This window comes from Bufo gargarizans, chromosome 2 (assembly GCF_014858855.1).
Source record: "Bufo gargarizans isolate SCDJY-AF-19 chromosome 2, ASM1485885v1, whole genome shotgun sequence".
In the NCBI taxonomy this organism is placed as follows: Eukaryota; Metazoa; Chordata; class Amphibia; order Anura; family Bufonidae; genus Bufo; species Bufo gargarizans.
This window is the reverse complement of record NC_058081.1, coordinates 43719123-43734504: the sequence shown is the minus strand read 5'-3', so window position 1 is coordinate 43734504 and position 15382 is coordinate 43719123. Positions and strand designations below refer to the sequence as shown.

At 44.9% G+C, this 15382-nt stretch overlaps 1 protein-coding gene across 1 annotated transcript in view; it reads right to left on the bottom strand.

The window, feature by feature from the left end:
• Positions 1–275: 275 nt before the first annotated feature.
• The window catches only part of LOC122929311 (LIM homeobox transcription factor 1-alpha-like), a 124094-nt gene continuing 108987 nt past the window's right edge, over positions 276–15382 (bottom strand). The window contains exon 8 of the mRNA XM_044282830.1: positions 276–427. Within this exon, the coding sequence (XP_044138765.1) occupies positions 276–427 (152 nt within the window). The remainder of the gene's footprint in view (positions 428–15382) is intronic.

Here is a 15382-nt window from a genome sequence, read left to right as displayed (position 1 = left end):
ACTGCTTTACAGTTAAATAAATGTCCACAAGAATATTGGAATAAAAATAGCATGCCATAGAAAACAATCAGAATGAACATATTCTCATTAATTACATAGATAAGACATGTAAAAGCTATATAAATAATAACATGGAGAACGCAAATGAGATAATCTTCAGTTAGAGTTCATAGGTAGTCCATATGTCTTTTTGTCCTGATATTTTGGATGTAAATAATTATCACCTAGGTGGATATCTGCAACGGACTATGACAGTTCCATGTCACCTGTAGTGGTCAGGAGGCAAAGTAAGAGGTCTGCATGGAATACAGACGATCAATGGGTCCAGCTCGGGTCTGTAGGTTGCTTGCATCAGAAGATGTCAGTAAAGATCCACCTAGATAATTGATGCTTTCACTGTCCATATCATGAAAAACATTATCAGCATCTGTTGGGAAGACAAATGTATAAGAAAATGTATTTCCAAACCATAAAAAAAAAACATTTAAAGTCTATGTACACTTTCGGAGGCAATTTTTGTTTATGATTGCATTTTACTCATTTTTGACTAAAACTCATATTTTCAATGGGCCTTTATTATAATTATTGAGCCGTTCTGTTACAAAGGGTTAATAGTTTTTATGTGTGACTGGTACTTTCACTTTGTGCTGGTCATCTAAGGCTACTTTCACACTCGCATTTAGTGCAGATCCGTCATGGATCTGCACAGACGGATCAGTTCAGATAATGCAACCGCATGCATCCAGTTTGTATTATCTTTAACATGCAAGTGGAACCTACACTCCCTGAAGTGTATGCTAGCCGTCATGGCACTTAACAGGTAGAATTTAGTGTTAGGAACCCGTCTAACAGAGATCGCCTTGACGTGCGGCAGACGGGCTCAAATAATTTTGTACAAAACGATTTGCCAAGTATCTCTCACTTATAGTGTAGCTCTTGTAATTATTATGCAATTTTGTACTCTATATTGCAGTGAGTTGTCGCATTGCATGTTTTGTCTTTTAATGTTATCTTTAACATAGCCAAAACGGATCGGTCAAGAACTCCATTGAAAGTCAATGGAGGATGGATCCGTTTTTGTATTGTGCCAGATTGTGTCATAGAAAAAGGATCCGTCCTCATTGACTTAAATTGTGTGTCAGAATGGGTCCGTTTGGCTCAGTTTCATCAGACGGACACAAACGCTGCAAGCAGCGTTTTGGTGTCCGCCTCCAAAGCGGAATGGAGGCGTAACGAAGGCAAACTGAGCCAAACGGATGCATTCTGAGCGGATCCTTTTTAATTCAGAATGAATTAGGGCAAAACTGATCCGTTTTGGACCGCTTGTGAGAGCCCTGAAAGGATCTCACAAACGGAAAGCCAAAACGCCAGTGTGAAAGTAGCCTAATAAACCTTATCTTTAAACTGTCATAAACCTCAATATGCATTACTCTGATTCTGCAGTTTACAGAAATACCCCATATGTGGTGGTAAACTGCTCTATAGGTACGTGGCAGTGGTCAGAAGGAAAGGAGCACCATATGGATTTAGGGATGTGCTCACTGACCCCCTTTTTCTTTGCAGATTGTACTGAAGGTGTGGCTGACACCTCAGTCGTGCACTCCTGACCAGCTCGTCTGCCCCATAGGCTGATTTTAATTAGTGTGAGTATATAGCCAGGCCTGCTCTCCCTCATTCACTGGAAGCCATTTGGCACCAGGAAAGGTATAGGGTGGACTCTCATTGCATTCTTTGGTGGCCATGTGGAACCTACACTCCCTGAATTGTTTAGTAGCCATCATGGCACATAACAGGTAGAATTTAGTGTTAGGAACCCGTCTTACAGAGATCGCCTTGACGTGCGGCAGACGGGCTCAAATAATTTTGTACAAAATGTATTTGCCAAGCGTCTCTAATTTATAAGTATAGCACTAGCAATTATTATGCATTTTTGTATTTTATTTGGTTTGCAGAGAGCTTTTGCATTGCATGTTTTGTTTTACACGGATTTTGGAGCTAAAATGGTTTCTAGGCACCATTTTGTATTTGAAGAGACCCTGACGTACCCCTACAGTGGAAACCCTCAAAAAGTGACTCCATTTTGGAAACTACACCCTTCAAAGAATGTATTAGGGGGGGTACTGAGCACTTTGACCCCCTAAGCGTTTTTACGGAATTTGGAAACACTTGGCTGTGAAAATGCAAAGTTTGATTTCTTCCAATAATATGTTGCTTAAGCCCCAAATTTTAGATTTTTACAAGGGGTAACAGGAGAAAAAACACCCCATAATGTGTTACCCATTTTCTCCTGAATACAGCAACACCCCTTATGTGGTGGTAAACTGCTGGGGGGGCACATGGCAGGATTCAGAATGGAAGGAGCGCCATATGGCTTTTGCAGCTCAGATTTTGATGGATTGGTTTATGGGCACCATTGGTTTTTATTTTTTTTGTGATTGTCTTATGTGGGGGCTCATTTTTGGGGGATGAGGTGACCTTTTTATTGGTACCATTTTAGGGTACATAAGACTTTTTGATCACTGGGTATTACACTTTTTGTGAGGCAAGGTGAAAAAAAAGGCTGTTTTGGTGTATTTTTTTAATTTATTTTTTACAGTATTCACCTGAGGGGGCATATAATGTGATATTTTTATGTAGCAGGTTGTTACGGACGCAGCTATACCCAATATGTCTTTTATTTTTATTTTTGTTAAGTTTTACACAGTAAATTCATTTTTGAACAGAATGAAATCTTGTTTTTGTGTTGCCATTTTCTGACTGCCCTATTATTATTTTTTATTGTTCTGGCTATTGTCTTAGGTAGGGTCTAATTTTTTGCGGTATGAGATGGCGGTTTGATTGGTACCCTTTTGGGGTACATACGCCTTTTTGATCACTTGGAATTACACTTTTTGTGAGGGAAGGTGACCAAAAAATTGCACTGTTTTTTTGTTGTTTTTTTACTGCATTCAGCTGACAGGGTGGATCATGTGATATTTTTATAGAGCTGGTCGGTACAGACACGGTAATACCTAATATGTATACTTTTCTTTTTTTATTCCTATTTTTTACAATTTTTTTATTACTTAATTATGGAACAAGAACCCTTTTTTTACTTGAAACTCTTTATTTTTTTTTATTGTGCAAAACTGTAACTTTTTTTTTTTTACTTTTTTTCCCCCACAACTTTTGGGGGTCTGATCCCCTGTACAATGCATTACAATACATCTGTATTGTAATGCATTGGCTGTAAGTGTATTACTCACTGTAATACACGTACAGCCTTCCCGCCTGTGAGATCCAGGGGGCTGGATCTCACTGCCTAACAGGAAAGGCAGCCATTATGCCTAAGGAAGGCATTGGGCTGCTGTCCCAGCCATCAGGTCCCCGTCACAGCAGCGCGGGGACCACGATGGGGACGGGGAGGGAGCTCCCTCCCTCTACACACCCCTCTAACATGGTTATAAGGGAAAATAATAGCATTCTTAATACAGAATGCATAGTACAATAGGGCTGGAGGGGTTAAATAAAAAAAATAATAATAATTTAACTCACCTTAATCCACTTGCTCGCGCAGCCCGGCTTCTCTTCTGTCTTCATCTTTGCTGTGCACAGGAAAAGGACCTGTGGTGATGTCACTGCGCTCATCACATGGTCCATCACATGATCCATCACCATGGTAAAAGATCATGTGATGGACCATGTGATGCGCACAGTGACGTCATCAAAGGTCCTATTCCTCAAAGAAGAAGACAGAAGAGAAGCCGGGCTGTGCGAGCAAGTGGATTAAGGTGAGTTAAATGATTTCTTATTTTTTTTAACCCCTCCAGTCCTATTGTACTATGCATTCTGTATTCAGAATGCTATTATTTTTTCTTATAACCATGTTATAAGGGAAAATAATACAATCTACAGAACACCTAACCCAAACCCGAACTTCTGTGAAGAAGTCCGGGTTCGGGTTTGGGTACCAAACATGCCGATTTTTCTCACGCGCGTGCAAAACGCATTACAATGTTTTGCACTCCCGCGGAAAAATCGCGCATTTTCCCGCAACGAACCCGCATCTTATCTGGCCCAAAAACATGACGCCCATGTGAAAGAGGTCTTACAGTGACTAAGCTAGAAATTAAGTCAATTTTTCTTTCAGAAGAATCATCACTATGGACAGTAAAGTGGACTCATTAGTGAACTTTACACTTATTTGTCAGCTTCAGCTTCTTGCAAAATATCAGCATCATCAATTACAATTGGCTTTATTAACCCCTTAGTGACCAAGCCTGTTTGGGCCTTAATGACCAAGCCAGATTTCAATTCAATGGGGCCGCAAAAGATGCGGACAGCACTCCATGTGCTCCGTTCCGTGGTCCGCAAAAAAATATAACCTGTCCTATTCTTGTCCGTTTTGCAGACCGCAAAACACACAACGGTTGTGTACATGAGGCCTTTAGCAGAGAATAACTTCATAAAGGTTTTGTACATCAAAGTAAGGCTACATGCACACGAACGTTGTTTGTTTCCGTGTCCGTTCGTTTTTTGTTTTTTTTTGCAAATAGTATGCGGACCCATTCATTTCAATGGGTGCGCAAAAAACGCTGTCTGCATCAGTATGTCCGTTCCGTTTCCCCGCAAAAAAAATTGTGCATGTCCCATTTTTTTCTAGTTTGCGGACAAGGGCAGGCATTATTACAATGGATCCGCAAAAAAAAAACGGATGCCATACAGAACGTAATCCGTTTTTTTTGCTGATCCGCAATTTCCGGACAGCAAAACACATACGGTCGTGTGCATGTAGCCTAATTCTGACATTGTTTTCTCATCACATATTGTACTTTACTTTAATTTCAAATTTTACTGATAAAATATGCGTATTTTTATTAAAAAAATTAAAATGAAAAGGGGTGTATAACCTCTAAACATGATATAATAGGGTGATCTGTGGCATCTAGTGTGTAATGCCAAAATGACACACCTCTCCCCTGTAATTCACCAGGGTTAAAGAGGACCTTTCACCGATTATGACATTGTGAACTAAGTATACAGACATGTAGAGCGGCGCCCGGGGATCTCACTGCACTTACTATTATCCCTGGGCGCGGCTCCGTTCTCCTGCTATGCCCTCCGGTATCTCCGGTCACAAAGTTATAGTAGGCGGAGTCTGCCCTTGTTCTTCTGTAGCGCTGGCCAATCGCATTGCAGAGCTCACAGCCTGGGAGAAAATAACTCCGCCTACCATAACTTTGTGACCGGAGATACCGGAGGGCATAGCAGGAGAACGGAGCCGCGCCCAGGGATAATAGTAAGTGCAGTGATATCCCCGGGCGCCGCTCTACATGTCTGTATACTTAGTTCACAATGTCATAATCGGTGAAAGGTCCTCTTTAAATGTACTGTATGGTGTTTTAGTTGTTACATATACAATTATTGTCACAAAAAACGTGCCTGCCCAACATGTGGATAGATATATTTTGTCTCAACGTCACAGGGTTATTATCCACATGATATAGGGATCATTTAGGCCGTATAAAGTGCAACCCTAGGGATAAAGACCTCCGGCCTCTCCATATAGGCAAGAAACCCAGTGCTGGGCACGGTAACCGCACCTGCGCTCGCCACTGGGACAGGTGCTTTACCCTGGAGATGGCCGAGCACTATGCCATCCACCGGGGACAAAACAATGGTGCTATACCTATACTCCCGCTAGCAGATGTACCAGCTGATATGGCTCATATACAGCCAACTATCAGCCACAGCTAGCGAGGAGTACTAGTACTGGACGGGGTGTGCCTTGTTCCTCCTGCCTGTCAGCTGACCGGCGACGCTAGAGCTTGTCTCTCGCCAGGATTGGCTGAACACACGGGGGCACGCCTGCGGGGCAGGGTGTTCACCCTATTTATTACCGCACTCACACGGCCACTTCGCGGCCATCATAGTGCCGTGGCTCACATCAAGCCACATTAGAACGTCGACTCTCACACTAGAGAAGTGCGGCTTAGGCAGGGCTCTTTTGTTACTACTTGTGCTCTTTGCTCCTGAAGAAGTGTGCGTACCAGGCGCACAGAAACGCGTCGAGACGTCCAGTACTAGTACTTCTCGCTAGCTGTGGCTGATAGTTGGCTGTATATGAGCCATATCAGCTGGTACATCTGCTAGCGGGAGTATAGGTATAGCACCATTGTTTCATCCCCGGTGGATGGCATAGTGCACGGCCATCCCCTGGGTGACGCTCATATCCCAGTGGCGAGAGCGGTGCAGTTACCGTGCCCAGCACTGGGTTTCTTGCCTATATGGAGGGGCCGGAGGTCTTTATCCCTAGGGTTTAATAGTTATTGAACGTTATACGGCCTAAATGATCCCTATATCATGTGGATAATAACCTTGTGACATTGAGACAACATATATCTATCCACATGTTGGGCAGGCACGTTTATTGTGACATTAATTGTATATGTGACAACTAAAACACCATACAATACATTTAAGGCCTCATGCACACGACCGTGTCGTTTTTTTGCGGTCCGCAAATTGCGGATCCGGAAGCCGCTCGTGTGCCTTCTGCAATTTGTGGAACGGAACGGGCGGCCCATTGTAGAAATGCCTATTCTTGTCCGCAAAACGGACAAGAATAGGACATGTTATATTTTTTTTGCAGGACCACAGAACGGAGCAACGGATGCGGACAGCACACGGAGTGCTGTCCGCATCATTTGCGGCCCCATTGAAGTGAATGGGTCCACACCCGAGGCGCAAAAACTGCGACTCTGATGCGGACCAGAACTACAGTCGTGTGCATGAGGCCTAACCCTGGTGAATTACAGGGGAGAGGTGTGTAATTTTGGCATTACACACTAGATGTCACAGATCACCCTATTATATCATGTTTAGAAGTTATACACCCCTTTGAATTTTTAATACCGAATATCAATAAAAAAAATATGTTTTTTGAGTTTCAACGTCCATGAACATCATATTTGCTTGACTTACCATTTTAACATAAATTTTAACATTTTTGAAGTACATATTTTTTCCTGCAATTAGCCAAGTTTGCAGAGGCTTATAAGTGTCAGAATAATAGAACCCCCCCCCCCAAGAAAAGTGACCCCATTTTGAAAACTAGACCCCTTAACGTATTCATCTATGGGTGTAATGAGTTTTTTGACCCCATAGTCTTTTAAAGAAATTAATGCTAAGCAGGTGGGAAAAAAAAATACAATTTTCATTTTTTTTTTTACACAAAAGTTTAATTTTTTTCTACAAAGCACATGAAAATGAAGAAGTACACCCCAAAATGTATCACCCCATTTCTCCTGTCTTCAGAAATACCCCCATTGTGGCCCTAATCTTATGTTTTGACACACGGCAGGGCACAAACATAAAGGAGCACCCAGTGGCTTTCAGAACACAAAATTAGCTTGAAAATGTTTTAGGCCCCATTGTACACTTGTAATGGAGTTGAGCTGCTAAAAAAATAGAAAACCCCCATAATGGACCCCATTTTGAAAACTAGACCCCCTGAGGTATTCATCTAGGGGTGTAGTAAGCTTTTAGAACCCCTAGTTTTTTGTAGATATTAATGCTAAACAGGCGGAAAAAAAAATATATTTTTCATTTTTTACACAAAAGTGTAATTTAAAGACAGATTGTTTTTTCTAGAGAGCACATAAAATGAAGAAGTACACCCCAAAATGTATCACCCCATTTCTCCTGTCTTCAGAAATATCCCCTTTGTGGCCCTAACAGGGCCCAAATATAAAAGGAGCACCTGGGGCCTTTCAGATAATAAACTAAAAATGGTTCAGGCCCCATTGCACACATGTAATGGCGTTGAGCTGCAAAATGATAGAAAACCCTTATAAATGACCCCATTTTAAAAACTAGATCCCATAAAGCATGCATTTAGTGATGTAGTAAGCATGCTGAGTGCAAAATTATTATAGGATAAAATAATGAGTATATATGGTTTTATTCAAATTGTTAATAAAATTTTTACAGGAAATTGGAGATTTTTTTTTTTAGATGGGTAACCCTGTTACTGTCTTAGAAATCCGCCACATGGAGCAAAATGTCTCCAACCATGTTGGAAATGCCAGTTTGTTCACAAGATACAAAAACACCGATAGGGCTGTAATGACAAGCTGGCATTCAAGGACAGTGACTGGTCGTACAACGTCTCGTTAGTCCCATCAATACTTATATTAGAGACGAACGTGCTAAGTTACGCGGTGCACCATAACAGGCCCCTGCCCGGCAAGGTAGAAACCACTATGCACACAATCAACCAGTCACCTATAGAATGTATAAAAGGACAGTGTCCAGAACCGTCTGTAGGAACAGTAATGGATCACTAATTCCCAAAATTATGTCAATATTTCTAGAAGTGTTGTGGGGTGTCCACAAAAAAGAAATTCTTAATAAAGCCTTTAGCGTACTGGTGAGGAACAACTCAATCATTAGAGATCCTCCAAATCAAAAAATATCATGCCAATATCATGATATAGTAATGCGAATGGAATTAACAGCTTTGTGTGGAAGGACATAGTCATAAAAAATTAAATCAAGAAAATTAAGAAAACAAATCAGAAAAAGGTAAAATTTGTTTCAATGTCTGAAAAAAAAATTGCTTTCAAAAGGCATGAAGAAGCGGCACCATTACAGAAATATGGAGAATTAACCTTTGGAGTGTTGCCGCGCACAGTTTTTAGCGCTTTCTGGCACCGCAATAAAGTCAATTTTCAGGGTTTTAACACAATTATTAGGCCTTGTAGAGATGATAGGCACACAATCCGATCCTGTTCGTGATACCACTTTTGCAATGGCCAGGATATAGGTGGATAATATTCCGTATTTGTCGAGACGCCAATTGCAGCTTGCGCAGGGTACTATCCCAGGCCCCTTCCAAAGTATTATAACGCACATCCCAGATTAGGAATGCCAGAGTGGTGTAATGGCTTATAATTAGGGATGAGCGAACTCGAACTGTATAGTTCGGGTTCGTACCGAATTTTGGGGTGTCCGTGACACGGACCCGAACCCGGACATTTTCGTAAAAGTCCGGGTTCGGGTTCGGTGTTCGTCGCTTTCTTCGCGCGTTTGTGACGCTTTCTTGGCGCTTTTTGAAAGGCTGCAAAGCAGCCAATCAACAAGCGTCATACTACTTGCCCCAAGAGGCCGTCACAGCCATGCCTACTATTGGCATGGCTGTGATTGGTCAGAGCACCATGTGACCCAGCCTCAATTTAAGCTGGAGTCACATAGCGCCGCCCGTCACTCTGCTCTGATGAGCGTAGGGAGAGGTTGCGGCTGCGACAGTAGGGCGAGATTAGGCAGATTAACTTCTCCAAAGGACTTGATTAATCAATCGATCTGCAGCTGTGCATCATTGAGCTGCTGAAATTCAATTGCTCACTGTTTTTAGGCTGCCCAGACCGTTTGTCAGTCACTTTTTTCTGGGGTGATCGGCGGCCATTTTGTGTCTTGTGGTGCGCCAGCACAAGCTGCGACCAAGAGCATTTAACCCTCAATGGTGTGGTTGTTTTTTGGCTAAAGCCTACATCAGGGTGAAGCTGTCACACCAAGTGCATTTAACCAGCAATAGTCTGTTCATTTTTTGGCCATATACTACATCAGGGGCAAGCTGCGCCTGTCACCAAGTGCATTTAACCCTCAGTAGTGTGGTTGGTCAAGCTGTCACACCAAGTGCATTTAACCAGCAATAGTGTGGTTATTTTTTGCCCATATCCCAGTCTAATTCTGTCACTAAATCCATACCGGTCACCCAGCGCCTAAATACTAGGCCTCAAATTTATATCCCGCTAAATCTGTCGTTACCGCTGTACTGTTCTGGCTGGGCAAGTTATTTAGTGTCCGTCAAAGCACATTTTTTGTTCAGGGTTGAAATACAATTCCCAATTTAGCAATTTCATAATTTAGTGGTTTCTGCTATATCAGAGCTATTTGAAATCTATCCCTAAAAGCTTATATAATATTCAAGGTGCACATAGGGTCATTCAGAATAACTTCACACACACCCGCTACTGTGCATTTCCAAGTCTAATTCTGTCACTAAATCCATACCGGTCACCCAGCGCCTAAATACTAGGCCTCAAATTTATATCCCGCTAAATCTGTCGTTACCGCTGTCCTGTTGTGGATGGGCAAGTTATTTAGTGTCCGCCAAAGCACATTTTTTGTTCTGGGTTGAAATACAATTCCCAATTTAGCAATTTCATAATTTAGTGGTTTCTGCTATATCAGAGCTATTTGAAATCTATCCCTAAAAGGGTATATAATATTCAAGGTGCACATAGGGTCATTCAGAATAACTTCACACACACGCTACTGTGCATTTCCAAGTCTAATTCTGTCACTAAATCCATACCGATCACCCAGCGCCTAAATACTAGGCCTCAAATTTATATCCCGCTGAATTTGAATACAATACATTGGGCCAAATAATATTTTTGTTGTTGTGGTGAACCATAACAATGAGGAAAACATCTAGTAAGGGACGCGGACGTGGACATGGTCGTGGTGGTGTTAGTGGACCCTCTGGTGCTGGGAGAGGACGTGACCGTTCTGCCACATCCACACGTCCTAGTGTACCAACTACCTCAGGTCCCAGTAGCCGCCAGAATTTACAGCGATATTTGGTGGGGCCCAATGCCGTTCTAAGGATGGTAATGCCTGAGCAGGTACAGGCATTAGTCAATTGGGTGGCCGACAGTGGATACAGCACGTTCACATTATCTCCCACCCAGTCTTCTGCAGAAAGCGCACAGATGGCGCCTGAAAACCAACCCCATCAGTCTGTCACATCACCCCCATGCATACCAGGGAAACTGTCTCAGCCTCAAGTTATGCAGCAGTCTCTTATGCTGTTTGAAGACTCCGCTGGCAGGGTTTCCCAAGGGCATCCACCTAGCCCTTCCCCAGCGGTGGAAGACATAGACTGCACTGACGCACAACCACTTATGTTTCCTGATGATGAGGACATGGGAATACCACCTCAGCATGTCTCTGATGATGACGAAACACAGGTGCCAACTGCTGCGTCTTTCTGCAGTGTGCAGACTGAACAGGAGGTCAGGGATCAAGACTGGGTGGAAGACGATGCAGGGGACGATGAGGTCCTAGACCCCACATGGAATGAAGGTCGTGCCACTGACTTTCACAGTTCGGAGGAAGAGGCAGTGGTGAGACCGAGCCAACAGCGTAGCAAAAGAGGGAGCAGTGGGCAAAAGCAGAACACCCGCCGCCAAGAGACTCCGCCTGCTACTGACCGCCGCCATCTGGGACCGAGCACCCCAAAGGCAGCTTCAAGGAGTTCCCTGGCATGGCACTTCTTCAAACAATGTGCTGACGACAAGACCCGAGTGGTTTGCACGCTGTGCCATCAGAGCCTGAAGCGAGGCATTAACGTTCTGAACCTGAGCACAACCTGCATGACCAGGCACCTGCATGCAAAGCATGAACTGCAGTGGAGTAAACACCTTAAAACCAAGGAAGTCACTCAGGCTCCCCCTGCTACCTCTTCTGCTGCTGCCGCCTCGGCCTCTTCCTCTGCCTCTGGAGGAACGTTGGCACCTGCCGCCCAGCAAACAGGGGATGTACCACCAACACCACCACCACCTCCGTCACCAAGTGTCTCAACCATGTCACACGCCAGCGTTCAGCTCTCCATCTCACAAACATTTGAGAGAAAGCGTAAATTCCCACCTAGCCACCCTCGATCCCTGGCCCTGAATGCCAGCATTTCTAAACTACTGGCCTATGAAATGCTGTCATTCAGGCTGGTGGAGACGGACAGCTTCAAACAGCTCATGTCGCTTGCTGTCCCACAGTATGTTGTTCCCAGCCGCCACTACTTCTCCAAGAGAGCCGTGCCTTCCCTGCACAACCAAGTATCCGATAAAATCAAGTGTGCACTGCGCAACGCCATCTGTAGCAAGGTCCACCTAACCACAGATACGTGGACCAGTAAGCACGGCCAGGGACGCTATATCTCCCTAACTGCACACTGGGTAAATGTAGTGGCAGCTGGGCCCCAGGCGGAGAGCTGTTTAGCGCACGTCCTTCCGCCGCCAAGGATCGCAGGGCAACATTCTTTGCCTCCTGTTGCCACCTCCACCTTCTCGGCTTCCTCCTCCTCTTCTTCCACCTGCTCATCCAGTCAGCCACACACCTTCACCAACAACTTCAGCACAGCCCGGGGTAAACGTCAGCAGGCCATTCTGAAACTCATATGTTTGGGGGACAGGCCCCACACCGCACAGGAGTTGTGGCGGGGTATAGAACAACAGACCGACGAGTGGTTGCTGCCGGTGAGCCTCAAGCCCGGCCTGGTGGTGTGTGATAATGGGCGAAATCTCATTGCAGCTCTGGGACTAGCCAATTTGACGCACATCCCTTGCTTGGCGCATGTGCTGAATTTGGTGGTGCAGAAGTTCATTCACAACTACCCCGACATGTCAGAGCTGCTGCATAAAGTGCGGGCCGTCTGTTCGCGCTTCCGGCGTTCACATCCTGCCGCTGCTCGCCTGTCTGCGCTACAGCGTAACTTCGGCCTTCCCGCTCACCGCCTCATATGCGACGTGCCCACCAGGTGGAACTCCACCTTGCACATGCTGGACAGACTGTGCGAGCAGCAGCAGGCCATAGTGGAGTTTCAGCTGCAGCACGCACGGGTCAGTCGCACTACAGAACAGCACCACTTCACCACCAATGACTGGGCCTCCATGCGAGACCTGTGTGCCCTGTTGCGCTGTTTCGAGTACTCCACCAACATGGCCAGTGGCGATGACGCCGTAATTAGCGTTACAATACCACTTCTATGTCTCCTTGAGAAAACACTTAGGGCGATGATGGAAGAGGAGGTGGCCCAGGAGGAGGAGGAAGAGGGGTCATTTTTAGCACTTTCAGGCCAGTCTCTTCGAAGTGACTCAGAGGGAGGTTTTTGGCAACAGCAGAGGCCAGGTACAAATGTGGCCAGCCAGGGCCCACTACTGGAGGACGAGGAGGACGAGGATGAGGAGGAGGTGGAGGAGGATGAGGGGGACCTTCTTATTCGGATTATACATTATATATATAAAATGATATCAGGGGGACCTTCTTATTCGGATTATACATTATATATATAAAATGATATACCGTCACGTAGCCATTCCCTGGAAATCTTGAGATTTGGGGATATGTAGAGTTTATCCAGACCCCCACCTCTCGATCCACCACCGGCTACTTAGGGATCCCCTGTATCAAATATTCTGTTATCTTACTGACAGGTGTCACTATTCTTATTAGAGCCAGCGGCTTATATTGTTATTATTTTATCTAAAATAGCTCAAAAAAATCAAAAATAAATCTTCATGTACATAATATTACTTTAGTACTTTTTGGTGTCGGTCCTCCATGATCAATTTTGTCCCCTGATGAGCCTGACAACAACCAGGCGAAACGCGTAGGGACGGCATTGGACATCTTTTTCACCTTTTCTTTTGATTATTGACTGCCACATTTAATCTCCTCGGGTACTTTTTCTATTTATTATTTTGTGTACTTTAGTATAGGTCCTCTATCAAGTTTAATAATTCTTGTGTTCCTTCTCCCGCTAGGGTTCTTTAGGGTTTTTAGGAGGTACGAGAGACGGGATCGCCCTTATCAGGGCGGCTATTCCGTATATAGGCAGGATCATCTACATCAGGGCCAGCATCAGGGACATTTTTCCCTATAGGCCCAATACAACTGCTCTACCACCTCCCTATCAGCCTTAGATGGGCTATACCATTAGACCTTATTTTTTGATTTCTTTTTTGTATTTATTTATTTTCTATTTTCTGTATAGATAAGGGTGTATTGACTTTTATTTAAATACAATTAAAGGTTATATTTTAGAATGGTGGTAATTCTGTGATTCCCAGGTACAAATGTGGCCAGCCAGGGCCCACTACTGGAGGACGAGGAGGACGAGGATGAGGAGGAGGTGGAGGAGGATGAGGATGAAGCATAGTCACAGCGGGGTGGCACCCAACGCAGCTCGGGTCCATCACTGGTGCATGGCTGGGGGGAAAGGCAGGACAATGACGATACGCCTCCCACAGAGGACAGCTTGTCCTTACCCCTGGGCAGCCTGGCACACATGAGCGACTACATGCTGCAGTGCCTGCGCAACGACAGCAGAGTTGCCCACATTTTAACCTGTGCGGACTACTGGGTTGCCACCCTGCTGGATCCACGCTACAAAGACAATGTGCCCACCTTACTTCCTGCACTGGAGCGTGATAGGAAGATGCGCGAGTACAAGCGCACGTTGGTAGACGCGCTACTGAGAGCATTCCCAAATGTCACAGGGGAACAAGTGGAAGCCCAAGGCCAAGGCAGAGGAGGAGCAAGAGGTCGCCAAGGCAGCTGTGTCACGGCCAGCTCCTCTGAGGGCAGGGTTAGCATGGCAGAGATGTGGAAAACTTTTGTCAACACGCCACAGCTAACTGCACCACCACCTGATGCGTGTTAGCAGGAGGCAACATTTCACTAACATGGTGGAACAGTACGTGTGCACACCCCTCCACGTACTGACTGATGGTTCGGCCCCATTCAACTTCTGGGTCTCTAAATTGTCCACGTGGCCAGAGCTAGCCTTTTATGCCTTGGAGGTGCTGGCCTGCCCGGCGGCCAGCGTTTTGTCTGAACGTGTATTCAGCACGGCAGGGGGCGTCATTACAGACAAACGCAGCCGCCTGTCTACAGCCAATGTGGACAAGCTGACATTCATAAAAATGAACCAGGCATGGATCCCACAGGACCTGTCCATCCCTTGTCCAGATTAGACATTAACTACCTCCCCTTAACCATATATTATTGGACTCCAGGGCACTTCCTCATTCAATCCTATTTTTATTTTCATTTTACCATTATATTGCGAGGCTACCCAAAGTTGAATGAACCTCTCCTCTGTCTGGGTGCCGGGGCCTAAATATATGCCAATGGACTGTTCCAATGTTGGGTGACGTGAAGCCTGATTCTCTGCTATGACATGCAGACTAATTCTCTGCTGACATGAAGCCAGATCCTCTTTTACGGGACCTCTCTCCTCTGCCTGGGTGCTGGGCCTAAATTTATGAAAATGGACTGTTGCAGTGGTGGGTGACGTGAAGCCTGATTCTCTGCTATGACATGAAGACTGATTCTCTGCTGACATGAAGCCAGATTGTCTGTTACGGGACCTCTCTCCTCTGCCTGGGTGCTGGGCCTAAATTTATGAAAATGGACTCTTACAGTGGTGGCTGACGTGAAGCCTGATTTTCTGCTATGACATGCAGACTGATTCTCTGCTGACATGAAGCCAGATCCTCTGTTACGGGACCTCTCTCCTCTGCCTGTGTGCTGGGCCTAAATATATGCCAATGGACTG